Raw genomic sequence first — 14,101 nt, 5'->3', positions numbered from 1 at the left:
TTCACAATTTATTGTTTGAATTTACAATATCAATTATGTGAATTAACGAATTTAAAAATTTGATATAGCTTTCAGTGTTGCTTATTGAAATCCCTTTGGCCTAGAGCATATCACAGGAGATCTACTGAACTACTTGCCGCAATCGTAGGGGTTCTTACAGGAGACTGTCCAATAGGCATTTATGCGGTAAGGCTAAAAACCTTGTCGGACCGCCGTTCTAAGCTGTCCAAGTAAGATCCCTGTTACGATCTAAAGTATTTTTTCGCTCATGAACCCCTTTTTCTTTAATAGAACTAATGGAATTATAGTTAGATTTCTTATTTCCTATACATTCAGCTGATGATTCCCATTCATAACTATTTTTTAGTTAGTATGAATAGCAAACAAGATAATATCCAATTTTGAGAGAACAAATCAAATTCTATATACATCTGATAAAAATATTGCCTACTAACCAAACTACCAAAGTCGAATGAAAACACCAACTTTAGTCTGATCGATCCAAAACGGCAACGCTATTAGCTTTATCCAGCTGAAACATTGTGTTGCAAGCCTAAAACAGAAAACTCTATTGTGAACAATGTCATTAAAACCATTTAAAGAATGGCAAATATAAAAAGTACACAATTTACTTGTGTTATAATTTCTTTATATTATAAATGTATTGTTTACTTTTGCTGTTTGGTTACCAATCAACATATGTAACATTATGTAACCTCTTTCATTATAATTATGTCACCATTATATAAATTTTATTCACTAAACTTTAAACAACACCTTCGCATTGCCTATTGTGAATCAATATGACAGTGTTGTCGAGTTTTGTGCTATTGTTTCGATTGTGTGTAATTAGGTATATACAAGTAATTATCTGCATTATTACATAGAAATTTAAATACAAAATATCACTGCATCTAATATCTAAAAAAATATTTTGTGTTATCATAAGCTGATTGTTACCCGCAACACTTATCGTTTTTCGATATTTTTGGGGGATAATATCTGAGTACGGCAACATTGGACAAACAGCAGCAGCGAAGATGCGTGGAATCCGAGGAGCACAGTGATTGTGATTTTTCTTTCATTATTACATTGTTACTTTATTATTTTTGTAATACTTTATTTTCGCATAGTATAGTGATGTTTTTGGTGAAGTGACGGACGATTTTTTCATGCAATTAATGCAGAAAAATAATACTTACATACATAATAATAACTGTAACTGGACGAATTTAAAGTTCGTAAATGAGGTAAGTTGTTATGAAGTAATAAGGTGCGTTGAACATTTTCAGTGATTTGTAAAGTAATGCATATGAGTTGAGTTGCTTGTGCGTACTCTCGGTTAGAAGGATATCGAGAACGTGCAATTTGTTAAGTAAATATGAGCATGTAAACAGACGGGGTCAGGGTCGAATAGGCATACTTAATAATCCAGTTTTGCATTAAATCAAGAACAGACAAAAAATGAATAAAACACACGAATACGAAATGACATTGTAACAAGTACGGGTGCTTGAAGATTTTTATTGTTTGCTAGTAAAACGGAAATGGAGAAGGGGAATACAGACCGCGTTTTGTGTTTTGATGACCCTGGAATACATAAGGCGTATGTTCATACGCTTTGTGTTGTTCTTTTCTTGTTTACTTAATAAATCGTATTTATGAACGTGTATATGCGTATAAAAATAACAGCATAGGCTTATACATACGCGATTTCTTTTCATAATGAATCATTTTCAAACCGCATATAATATAATAATGGTAACGGCTACATAAGCTAATTGGCGCTGAAGCAGCTGAATCAAATGACAGAAATTTGCTTTTTCTTTTGCGACTTGAGTGTTTTTTTTTTTTTTTTTTTTGGAAATTTCCCCTTTGTATTCTTACTTCATAAAGTGAGAACATGCGCTGTCGACGTAATGGGGTCAGTAGCATTTTCTTTGAACGCAGAAGCAGATGAGTTTCTATACCGAAGGGGGTGATAAATCCGGCGCCAACCGCTTTAAACCGCAATTTTAATAAGTGATGTCTTGTTGGTGTTGTCGATAAATGTGCGTATATGACTTGAACAAGTAGAATATACAAACTCACCACATAAAAATAGTAAAATGTTTCGATTATCAATTTAGAGGAATTGATTGCAAGGAAATAAAAAAATAGTTCTGTATGCGCATAGTATACATAGCTTAAGTGTTTATAACTTTGTGATGTGAATATAAAATTCCGTATCGTTAAATAATAAAGCAGGGTCACATTGGCATCATCAATTAGGAAAATAATGTTTAAAGTTTTGTCTACGTTGGAGTACTGGCTGATCCAAAAGAAGTATTGTTCATATATGTGTACATATTTTTTATTGTTGTTTAGCAAAAGCAAATCAATTATTTTTCATAATTGATGCACTGCAAAATAGTTTATCAATTAATTTTTAAGGGGATTCAATGATGTAATTGTACATAGTTTGCAAATGATAACACTAGCACGTTGACGTTATCAACATTCAAATTGGCCCCAACAACAGGCACTCAATCATAGCAATTTTATATAAATACACATATACATACATATGTATATAAGAAGGCATATAGCCGGATAAAAATTATAAGATAAAACATGAATCAATATTTCCTCCAATGTATAACTATTTTTACTTTTTATTTTATTTTTTTGAAATAGATATTCTTTCGCTTTATGTATTATTGACTGCTTTTTGTAAGTGGGTGTTTTCAAAAAAATTGTATGAACATTATCAGATAAGAAAACATACAGAGCAGATAAATGTAGTTTAATTATTTTTATCATATAACTAAATGACATTATTTTACGAAACTTTGTTAGGCTACAATGCACTCTGCTATTCAAGTTATACCATATATAAACAGTGTGTTCATTATACCCTGAACAGGGTGTAATAAGTTTGCTACGATGTTTGTAACACCCAAAAGGAAACGTAGTAGACACTAAAGTGTGTATGTTTATGTATTAATGATCAGCTGAGTCGATCCGTCCGTCCATGATATCAACACGAAATTTTGCACACTTCTTTTCCTCTCCAAAAAGCTGCTAATATCTCAAAAACTGAGGGGCTGGTTCGTGTATATACAGACGGACTTTGCTAAATCGACCCAGTTCGTCACGCTGATCTTTTATATTATATATAAATATATATTTAATAGGGTCTCCTACGTTTTCTTCTTGGTGTCACAAACTTTGTGGCAATCCTAATATACTCTGCTCAGGGTATAAAATCCCTAATACTATAAAACCGATTAAAATTGTTTTTAATTATTATGAATCGATCACTTAGTTTTTAATAACGTACCATGTACTTCAATATTTGTCTGTGCTTATCTTGGTTTCTTTGCCATTGATCGCAAATCAGTTTTACTATCGAACAGTAATTACAGCAAAGCAACAATGTACATACAAATGTTTGTTTAGATACAATAAGTTCCTATTAGAGAAGGGCGAGAGATTTTGATTCACTACATATTTCATTTTCCTAGAATTCCTTCTAAAAGTGAGAAATTAATCAGGGAATATATAATATGTAATTATAATTTAAAACAGTTCATATACATATGTACATATATTTATTTAATTTAATTAATATTCATCTTGCAATATTAAATTATTTATTATGTATACACTCATACTCATACATTACATATCTAAAGATGAACCGAATCTACCATATAAATATATGTATGTATGTATTTATATACATCAAAATTTGACAAACAAAGGGGTCGGTGGAATCGGAACTGAATATAGACACTGGCGTCTTCCTCTAATGCATTTACACACATATATTTGTATGTATGTGCACACAGACGGAAACTCGTTACTTTTTACAAGAAACAAATTTCAGTGCCGCATACATACATATGTATGTATGAATATGCATGCATATATTGCCCTAACTAATAATTAAGGAATATTTACAAAGTTTCTAGCACTTATAGAAGTCCATTTCTCATTAACCTTGATCAATTTAATTTCTGACTTATTGACATATTTTTATTTTCAACTATACATGCAATTGAAATAAAAATTAAATATTTTGTTTTCATTTTTTATCAAGAAATTAAATAACGCGCTGAGAATTAAAAAATGTTAGTTTGGCGGTCGTTTACATGAAACTACATGACAAAATACTCAGAACTGAATCTATTTAAAAACGCTTAGTTATTAATTATTTTCTTTCTTACATAAAATTATATTTGCATTTAAATTAAATGTACTTTATTACAATTTTTTAGATAATGGCAAGAGAAGACGTATCTGTGACTAAAAAGCAGAATTCTAACGCAGATTGCAATAAATTGAAAGTTAACGGAGCTACCGAATCATGTGATAAAGCAGGTAATTTCGCTTCAAATATATGGTATATGTACATACACAGGTATATCTGTATGAAAATAACACCAAGCTTATATTGACTTAATTAATGTTTGTTCAATATCAATTTTTATAACAAACAAATAATTGCTTTTCAAAACAACTTAATTATTTTTTTTATGTAAGCTGCACAATTTCATATAATATGTTTGTATGTACATATTAAAATGTGCCGCTTTTTATATTAGGTGTAGTAAAAAGAAATCTATTATTTTTGATTGAAATTGAATGCTTTAATTATTACTTTTCGTACCCAGCCTTATTCAAATGGTTCCAAACGGGCTTTTGTGTAATGTTTAGATCCTAAACAATCGTAATCGATGTTTGGACTCGGCGATTTCCATTATTTGAACGATTTTTTTGATAATTGGTCTTCCAGAGCGTGGTGCGTCTTTGACAACGAAATTACCGGAACGGAATCGACGAAACCAAAATTGCGCATAATTGTATCAAGACCATAAACGCTATTGACATTTTCAGCCGCCTGGCTAGCGTTTTCGCTCTTATCGAAGAAAAAGTTTGCTAGTGTCCATCTTTGACGCGCGTTCAAACAAAACTGAATCAACCATCACAAAACTATCAGAAAAGCTTTTTTAGTACGAAATGTCATTTTTCTAATGCCATCTAGCCGAACCCGATTGGACTTCTACAACGCGAGATACAGATAAATAACGCCATCTATTGGAAAAATGATGGATTTCTTTTTACTACACCTAATATATTACAAAAAATCACCTACCATTAATATTTCATTGACATTTATTTAATTATATTTGCAGTTAGTTTATTGGATACCAAACCAAATGTAGACAATAGTGAATATGACTTGGTTCCACCGGATGGAGGTTGGGGTTGGCTGGTATTACTTGGATCCATGATGGTCAATATACTTATACCGGGTACCATTAAGAGTTTTGGTGTATTATTTGTTGAGTTTTTGGAAGCATTCGAAGCGTCCCCGGCGACAGGAGCATGGATACCCGCTCTTTGTTATTTCCTATATAGTTCGTTAGGTTAGAAAAGTGTTTAATTTTTTCCATAGATATACATTTTTTTAATATCTAAAAGTTTGATATTTCATTTTGAGCTAACCAATTGCAGGTCCCGTCTCCAGTATATTATCTGTTAAGTATTCATATCGAACAGTAACGATAATGGGTGGTGCTTCAGCGGCATTTGGTATGATCGCGTCTTTTTGGGCCTCATCTGTAGCATATTTGTACTTAAGGTAAATGAACGAGATTTTCATGGATGCGTTAATTAGAGTTAAAACAAACACCCCATAGTTATGGAGTTCTCGTGGGGATTGGTGCCGGTCTATCTTTTCCGCCAACTGTGTATATAGTGACGTCATACTTTGTTAGACTACGTGGACTAGCCAATGGACTTTGCATATCGGGCAGCGCGCTTGGATCCATTATATTACCACCAGTATTGCGTTGGCTACTCGAAAATTATGGATATAGGTAAATTACTATATATAATAATATTTATATTCTAAACAGGGTATATAAAGTTTTCCACGAAATTTGTAACACCCCGTAGTAAAAGGCGGAGACTATAAAATATATGTATGTATATTTAATATAAATTATGAGTCGATTTAGCTATGTCCGTCTGTCCATCTGTATATATATACGCGAACTAGTCTCTCAGTGTTTGATATATCATTCTGAAATTTTGCACTCGTCCTTTTCTTCCCAAAACTGCATTTTTGACGGAACTGCCAATATCGGACCACTATAGTATATAGCTGGCATACAAACTGAACAATCCAAGACATGTCCTTGTTTGGAAAACTTTTTTATTTGATGCGACATTTTTCACAAATTATTGTCCAAGGCAACAGTACAATTTCCGAAGAAAGAAGGTTCAGAATATAGATTACTATAGCATATAGCTGCCATACAAGAAATACACCTGCGAAGGGTATTATAGCTTCGCTGCAGCCGAAATTAATATGTTTTCTTGTTCTTATTTCATTTACACATGCCAAATTCAAATATATTACTTTTTTTTATTCTCTCATATTGCAGAGGTGCAGTTCTTATAATGGGTGGTATAACGTTAAATGTATTTGTTGCCGCCATATTTTATGAGCCCGTGGAACAACATATGATTCGAGTACCTAAAAACAAGAATGCCCTTGAAGATATCGAAGAGGAAGATATTGGCATCGTATTGAAGTTTGAAACCGTAGACGAAGCTGGCTCTATAAATAACGACGTGCAATCTCATGATGGTTGTAGCGATGTGGGTACAAAACCATTTCCGCCATACAGTCCACCAGCACTTTTGGAGGACAATCAATTCGTGCGCAGCGCATCAGCTGCGGTAGTACAAAATTGCAGTAAGCACCAAGATGAATATGCACCAACCTCACGCACACGAAAAATTAGCACACCCGTCCGCTTGCCACAACGCAATCAAACATTTACGCCCGGCCAATTGAATTCACAATCATCGTTATATGCTGTGCCAGAGGGCGGTCGTTCCAGCCATAAACTCGATCGTCTCCATGCTTTACGCAACAATTCTAAAAATCGTCTTTCGCGACGTTCGCCTTCCACGAGTAGTTTTCAGTATGTAAGTACACCATACCACGGCAGCACATTGTCCTTTCAGCCGAAAGAGTTTTCATCACACCTATCGTTGCGTTCGATGGGTAGTAGCACTGGCGCAGCAGCTAGTGAAAGTTTAATGGGTGACGTTGTTGGCGATAAGGGCGAACCCAAAACGTCTACACGCTCAAAATTCTTCGATCTCAGCCTATTAAAGGATCCTACTTATTTGGTTATACTAATATCGAATTCAACAAATGCCATTGGTTACACCAATTTTATTATATTGCTGCCAGCTTATGGTGTAGCATTAGGCTTTAATAAATCGCTATCAGCATACCTGATTTCAATTGTTTCGGCTACGGATCTTATTGGACGTATTGGTGGATCGGCCCTTTCGGATCTCGGCCTAATACCAAAGACATGGTACTTCATTGGAGGCCTTGCAATTTCCGGTTTATCGCTAGCGCTTTTACCATTCGCCACCACTTATGGTATGCTAAGTTTTTGGTGTGCCGTTTTTGGTCTCGCATCTGGTATATATGTCGGCATCACTGCTGTTATAATGGCTGATATGTTGGGTGAAGAGCGTTTAACATCATCCTATGGCATTAGCTTATTTGTAAATGGAATATTGCAATTGATTGGACCACCACTATGTGGCGTTTGGTATGAAGCAGTTATGGACTATAGTCCACTGTTTCATACATTGGGACTAACGTTATTGTGTGGCGCCAGCCTTTGGAGTTTCATGCCATTTATTAATAGACAAAAAGCCAAAGAAGAAAAATTGAGACAAGCACAATGCGACAACGAGGCGCATTAATTGTATTTTTCATATACAGAACTGCGTTTTTTTCTACTAAATGCATTCTTATTTACTTAAATTTAAAAGTAATATTCGCGAATAGTTAATAAAGTAAATATTTTGTATACAAGAAATCCTTAGTTTTTTTGAGTTGACAGTGTGGCTGGCATAGATGGTATTTTATATTTGAATATCTTTTCTTTAAGAATAGACATAAGATTTAAAAGATACAATGACCCCTATTATAAGTAGTATTCGAACGACGAACTTTAAGTAATCATGGCAATGCTTTCTGTTTGTGGTATTGTCTTAAACGGTTTTTGTAACCTTAATAACCATATGGGGTAGTTCAAAACTAAAGTCACCCACAACAGATAACAAAGAAAGAGCATTAAGGCGCAGATTCGAGCCCACAACTCACCGAGTGATTACCATGTACACAATTACTTAATTAATGCGTTCACTCAAAAATTGGATTCATCATTTTATTTAAGATGCCACTTTTTAATACTCCTTATATTTCTACCTTATATCCGAAACTAGTTCCTCAGTTTTTGTGATATCGATCTGAAATTTCTCACACGTTCTTTTCCCCCCAAGAAGCTATTTATTTGTCGGAACTGCCGATTTCGGACCACTATAGCATATAGCTGTCATACAAACATAGCGAGCAAAATCAAATCTATGTATTGAAAAATTTATTTGACCAAATATCTTAAACGAAATTTGTCATAGATTATTATTTGCCAAATTATCTTCACGAAATTTTTCATAGATAACTGTTCAAAGCAACGTTTTAATCTCCGACCGAGCTCACCGATCAAGATTAAGATAAATATCTTTATAAAAGACATTTTTTATACTCTTGCAACATGTATGTATGTATGTATATACGCACGTGCCAGCAGTACCTTGAGTAAAAATTAAGATATCTTGAAACTTGGTATACATGTTTCTTGGCATCATAAGAAGTTCGATATTGTAGATGGGGTCGGACCACTGCAACGCTCACAAAACGCCATTAAAAGAAAACCTATCAAGTGCCATAACTAAGCTCCACAATAAGATAAGAGTCAGAAAAACAAATTGCATTGGGTTAGGGGCATCTATGGTTGAAATTTTTTTTTAAAAGTGGGCGTCCCGTAATAAGTTGAATGTATATATCTCCTAAACCGTTCGAGCCATTTGCACAAAATGCATATTTTTGACTTTTTTTTTTGACAGTGTGGAATGGATGAAATCGAATGATAACCCGACCGACTCCCCATATAACGGTTTTGTTAAAAACTACTAAAAGTACCATAAATAGATTTTAGTATAATTTTCGTTGACGAGAAGTAAAATAGTTATAAAACCAAGAGAGGCTATGAACTTTAAAATAAGTTAATAGGATATCAAATTTGATCAATTTATTCACCATTTCGTCGCACAATGAAGTTGAACCTTTTCGCTACATTTCTTAATATAAAGTTTTGCCAACACCTAAAGGTATTTCCCCGGATTTGATGTTGTTACGTTTCCAGTTTTAGTTTATATGCTATAAGAAAAGGACATTAAGGCTTCGGCGCAGCTGAAGTTAACGTTTTTTCTTGTTTCGATTTAAAAAATATGTATATATTCGAATAATGTTTTTTTTTGTATTTAATTCTCAGTTTTAAGTAACGGTTTATTAGGCTGAGGTGAAAAACCTTTACTTTCTTAAAAAGCGTGTAAAAAATAATGATTTTAGCTTAAGATTTTTTATATTATTTGTCATTATTATACTTGCAGATATTTCTGTTGGTTTTTATTTTATTTATTATAACAAAAGAATTTAACATGCGTTTAATAGTTTCTAAAAATAAGGCAATTTTTTTTATTTCGACAATTTGATATGTGTAAAATAATACGTTTGCGTACAATGTGTTCAGCAAAACGAATAAAAAGTGTAAATGTATGCATGTTTATATATTTTGTTTGCTTTGATCATAATATTATACAAGTTATCATATGTATTGCTGTTAGTGTGTTAGTATTAAAAACAAAATATTTTCGTTTGTATTTTATATTTTTGGTGGCTTCATATAACCCTTCGAACGCATGAATCGTACAATAAATGGAGTGGCACCCAATGTAATGCTTATTCGCACGGGTGCAAATACTTTGTGTATAGCATATGCAATAACAAACGTGCTTGCACCTGTTGTTATTTTATTCGTTAGCGCTGACGATGCAAAACCCAGCCGCTCCAGTAATGGCACAATATCTATTCCTCTGCAAGAAAACAAAAAGCAACAGTAATTAATTTGATATATCTACATATGTACATATGTCTATGAACACATTGTCATTAGATCAAATTTCCCAACGTAGGATTAATGGAGTGTTTACAATATAATAAATGTGTATGTACACTACATATGTATATAGGCTCTTAAATTTTAACATTTGTGAACGTAAATTAAATGATATTCTTAATTGTGAAAACTACGCGTTTCACTCGAAGGCAATTAAGCACTTTTTCAGCTGTTACTTATACATACGTACAAACAAAGCATGCAATCGTAGTATATCGTTGGCGTTGTTATTAGAGAATTAATGAACGTTATAAAAAATCACTTTACATTCTGTTTAAGAATTTAGATTCAGTAGAATTTAAATTTATCGTTTGTGAAACCGAAAAATATGTATATGTTCACATTTATCAATCAAAATAAAAATATATATTTTTTTATTTAATAGTGTGACATAAAAAAAACTACCGAACATATAAACAACAAGTATTTTACAATAATTTAGTTTCAATCCGGTTAATTGGACAGGGTTTCACACATTTATTTCAATTTCAATAAATAGTTAGAACTAACTAAATATTCTATTTATCAAAACCATTCTAATATTATAAATGTGAATGTAAGTTTGTTTGTTACGCTGTCACACCATAAACTTAATTGTACACAGATTCCCAGTGGCATGAGAAAGGACATGGGATAATTATTATTAACAAAAATAATATTTTTTACGAATTGTGAAAAAAATTATGTGGCAGATCATACCTGTTGGTAAAAACAATGTAAAAAAGTTGAAAAACTTAATTTTGCTGATATGATTGTTTGTCCAAAAATTCCAAAATGCATCATAAGTGTAAATTAGACAAAATTAGGGTTTTCTGGTTACAATGTCAACCACGAAAATGATCATCACGGTATAATATAAATACTGTGTATTTATTTTTTTGGTTTTGTTAATATTCGTTGATATTTATTTAAAGGATTCAATGCGAGCGAAAGTTACGAGTTATATAAATATAGCGAAAAAATAGGTATTTGGAAAAAAATGATTTAAAACCAAACTGATTTTGAAAATAAAAAAAAGCGTTAACATCGGCTGCATCAAAGCTATAATACCCTTCACAGTTGCATTTTTATAGCAAATTTTCTGAAGTTTAAATATGAAAAATTTAATTTTCAATTCCAAACATCTAGATTAAAAATAGCAAAAAATATTTTATCCAAGATGGAATTCAAAATTGAAAATATAAATCAATCAAAATGTTTGAATTTTAAAATTAGCTACCCTGATATCGGGTCAACTATTTGGTACGGACCAAAATTATGTGAGAAAATATTTTGCCGCTGCAAACGACAACAACACAATCTAATTGAATTTAGGTAATAATATAACTAGCTAATCATGTAATCAGGTTAAGATTATAAAACTATAATGACATGCATTAACAGTCACAAATAAAAACAAACACCACTCATAACCATAAGCAAATGATATATGATAATCAACGTGTGCAATTATGAAAGTACCCGCAACCCGATTGTTTTTATTGCTTACCCAGAAACTAGTAAATAACAGCAGCCAAGTGATGCTAATGATATAGCTACATGAAATACTATAACAGTGGATCCATAGTCTTTAAATGCCTTTTTAAGTTGCTCTTTTTTACTCAGCACCGCCGGTGATTTATCTCCATCAGTTTGCGTACTATAATAACGTTTGACTGTCTGGCTTGGCGTTAATTTTTGAATTGAAAGTGTTGTTGCTGTTGGAATTAACGTGCAATGTCGCATTTGCTATTAGACTATATTAAATTGACGGAATGAGTTCAGCGCGAAGAATGCTCAATAATTTCAAATATTCATACTGCTTACTCTTGTATAGCTACATACATTCACACATGCAATAAATTTTCGCATTTCATTGAAATGGCATACCTTTTTTATTGATGTCAAAATCCTGATCATAAGTCATCCAGTCTGAACGCACATCCTTACGCAAATTAGTGTAATGGGAAGTATGTAAGTTGTTCGACATGAATTTACCCTCTTGTGACCACTGACCGCCTGGCATATTTAAATGCGAGAATTTATGCATTCCACCATATGGATTTGGCACGTTGCTTTGCATCACAGCATTAAGGCTAACTGCCCCAAAGCAATCATATGATTGTACATGAGGATCTTGTGCGTCATAGCCAGTATTTGGAGCGGTTGTTGCTGTATTTGTGTTATCAGCAGTGACGTCTATGTTGGACAAAACAGATTGGGCTTGTTGTGATAGTATCACAGGACCAGTTATATCTCTTGTACGATTTGGTGAGAAGCGTGTAGTCTCAGCTGGATCGATGTTATTAGGCAAAGGTAACACAGCAACACGTGTCTTATTCGGGCGTGCAGCAGTTGTATGCAACGGCTTTATCGCAGAAAAATCTGAAATTTGATTTGTTTTGTAAGTTATCGTTATTTGCAATTTGTTTTGATTTCAGAACAAAAAAAAAAAATTAATTGAATACTCGTAAAGACACTATATTCATTAACGTAATATATTTAGTAAGTACAATATATTTCAACATGCAACTACACAGTATCTTAAGAAATAAAGAATTTTTTGTTTCCAAATGCTTCCCATTGTATTGTGTCTTTTGCTTTGTACTACAGTTCTCCACATTTCTATACCCACATAATTGTGAATTTGTATATGTATTTTAAAAAATTAGTAGTGTATTTTTTATCTATGAATAAACATTGCAATGCCCTCGAATTTATTAAAAATATTAGCCAGATGTTTTCATACACCTAGTTTTACCGCAGATTTTGTCTTTACAGGAAAATAATTTTTCATGCTATATACATGTACCTATATATACATATGTATATGTATATCTATATATGTATTATTTAAGACGCAATTTCCCTTTGCATGTACGTAAATTCCATTAGGTCATTGACTTCGAATATTATTCTTTATTTTTATGCTTTTTCGACATGGCTCTGTATTGTTTTTTCAATAATTTACTTACCCCCTTTCTTGGGGTCTTGTCGGTAAAAATTTGCAGTTATATGGAGCACATTTCTAACATGTTCCTGAAAGTGAAGTGAGGATCCATTCATATTGACTTGATAAAACCATTAAAAGGTATTTGTTGTAAAAAATATAGGTATTATTAAGTGTATACAAATTTAATAATTGAATTGAAACTAAATACTTTTATATTATATTATATATATTTCGATTTTATTCTCTCAGCACATTTATATGTTCCCATATTCACTCCAAAATATGTATGTATATTATTGTATAGCCAGCGGACGGGTTATAAGTATTTACATTTTGATTATAATGTCCTTGAAATTTGTAAAGCAATTAACCGGCTAATTATTTCTTTTACTTACTTAAAACGTCATTTATATCTCTTCTATAGCACAATGGATTGATTGTGCCAATACGACTTGCAGAAATAAAAACATTCTTTGTATTATTAAACATTTTTAACTTTCCTCCGTAAATATTATTAAAGATGAGAATTTATTATTAAACTGAGTACAAATTCCACAACCCAATCAAAATATTTGACATTTTGACATATGTGCATTTTTATGCATATATTGCCATATTTCAAAATATTTTTATAAAAGAAGAAATCAAAACCCCATATCTATTTTATAACTTTATTGCAGAGAATTCTCTGTTTATAGTTCTATTCGCGTAAATTTATTTAATGTGCCAAGTTTTAAATTATTGATTAACTTATCTCAATTTTCAAATAATATAATTCATGGCATCAACTAACCCATACAAGGTTTTGCACCTGCAATTAATTAAAAACTCCCCAAATAATTGGAAATTTTCTTATAATTTAATATCTATATCATATAAAAAGAATTGTTTTTATTTACGAATTGCATTTTATATCTCAACCAGAGAACTTACTTCATTTACATTCTCTGTCTCAACAACTAATTTTCCGCATTGCTTTTGTTAATATTCACCACAAGATGTCGCCTAAAATGACACATCGTCAGATGTCTCTGTTTTCGTTAGTAGGGTCGAGACAGGGATA

The 14,101-nt window shown here is 32.2% G+C and overlaps 2 protein-coding genes and 1 long non-coding RNA gene across 6 annotated transcripts; 1 reads left to right on the top strand and 2 right to left on the bottom strand.

Annotated features, from left to right (window-relative positions):
- Positions 1 to 1,032: 1,032 nt before the first annotated feature.
- On the top strand, positions 1,033 to 7,904 carry hrm (solute carrier family 16 member hermes). 3 transcript variants are annotated; one of them, XM_014235261.3, is made up of 6 exons: positions 1,033 to 1,250; positions 4,263 to 4,365; positions 5,181 to 5,414; positions 5,503 to 5,629; positions 5,688 to 5,867; positions 6,438 to 7,904. In XM_014235261.3, the coding sequence occupies exons 1-6, from the start codon at positions 1,173 to 1,175 to the stop codon at positions 7,786 to 7,788; spliced, it is 2,073 nt and encodes a 690-aa protein (XP_014090736.2). In that variant the 5' UTR covers positions 1,033 to 1,172; the 3' UTR covers positions 7,789 to 7,904. The 3 variants fall into 3 exon arrangements, with proteins under 3 accessions (XP_014090736.2, XP_036217781.1, XP_036217780.1); XM_036361888.2 differs by lacking the exon at positions 1,033 to 1,250 and adding an exon at positions 1,947 to 2,051; XM_036361887.2 differs by lacking the exon at positions 1,033 to 1,250 and adding an exon at positions 4,017 to 4,115.
- Positions 7,905 to 9,593: 1,689 nt separating this feature from the next.
- LOC106616534 (uncharacterized) lies at positions 9,594 to 13,605 on the bottom strand. Of its 2 annotated transcripts, none has more exons than XM_014233227.3 (4): positions 13,434 to 13,605; positions 11,976 to 12,470; positions 11,596 to 11,803; positions 9,594 to 10,023 (listed from the first exon to the last, which is right to left on the bottom strand). In XM_014233227.3, the coding sequence occupies exons 1-4, from the start codon at positions 13,525 to 13,527 to the stop codon at positions 9,813 to 9,815; spliced, it is 1,008 nt and encodes a 335-aa protein (XP_014088702.2). In that variant the 5' UTR covers positions 13,528 to 13,605; the 3' UTR covers positions 9,594 to 9,812. The 2 variants fall into 2 exon arrangements, with proteins under 2 accessions (XP_014088702.2, XP_014088711.2); XM_014233236.3 differs by lacking the exon at positions 13,434 to 13,605 and adding an exon at positions 13,061 to 13,166.
- Positions 13,606 to 13,697: 92 nt separating this feature from the next.
- On the bottom strand, positions 13,698 to 14,057 carry LOC138856280 (uncharacterized). Its single transcript, XR_011395444.1, has 2 exons — positions 13,972 to 14,057; positions 13,698 to 13,904 (listed from the first exon to the last, which is right to left on the bottom strand). It is a non-coding gene; the product is annotated as an uncharacterized lncRNA (long non-coding RNA).
- Between the last annotated feature and the right edge of the window lie 44 nt (positions 14,058 to 14,101).

The sequence above is a fragment of the Bactrocera oleae genome, chromosome 3 (genome assembly GCF_042242935.1).
Source record: "Bactrocera oleae isolate idBacOlea1 chromosome 3, idBacOlea1, whole genome shotgun sequence".
NCBI lineage: Eukaryota > Metazoa > Arthropoda > Insecta > Diptera > Tephritidae > Bactrocera > Bactrocera oleae.
This window is presented reverse-complemented; position numbering and strand designations above follow the sequence as displayed.

Coding starts and splice junctions, on each gene's coding strand:
- hrm (XM_014235261.3), top strand. CDS start 1,173: ATGCAATTAATGCAGAAAAATAATACTTACATACATAATAATAACTGT. Junction 1,251..4,262: donor ATTTAAAGTTCGTAAATGAG/GTAAGTTGTTAT, acceptor ACAATTTTTTAG/ATAATGGCAAGAGAAGACGT. Junction 4,366..5,180: donor CGAATCATGTGATAAAGCAG/GTAATTTCGCTT, acceptor TTATATTTGCAG/TTAGTTTATTGGATACCAAA.
- LOC106616534 (XM_014233227.3), bottom strand. CDS start 13,527: ATGTTTAATAATACAAAGAATGTTTTTATTTCTGCAAGTCGTATTGGC. Junction 12,471..13,433: donor AGATATAAATGACGTTTTAA/GTAAGTAAAAGA, acceptor ATCAAATTTCAG/ATTTTTCTGCGATAAAGCCG. Junction 10,024..11,595: donor TGTTATTTACTAGTTTCTGG/GTAAGCAATAAA, acceptor GTTTTCTTGCAG/AGGAATAGATATTGTGCCAT.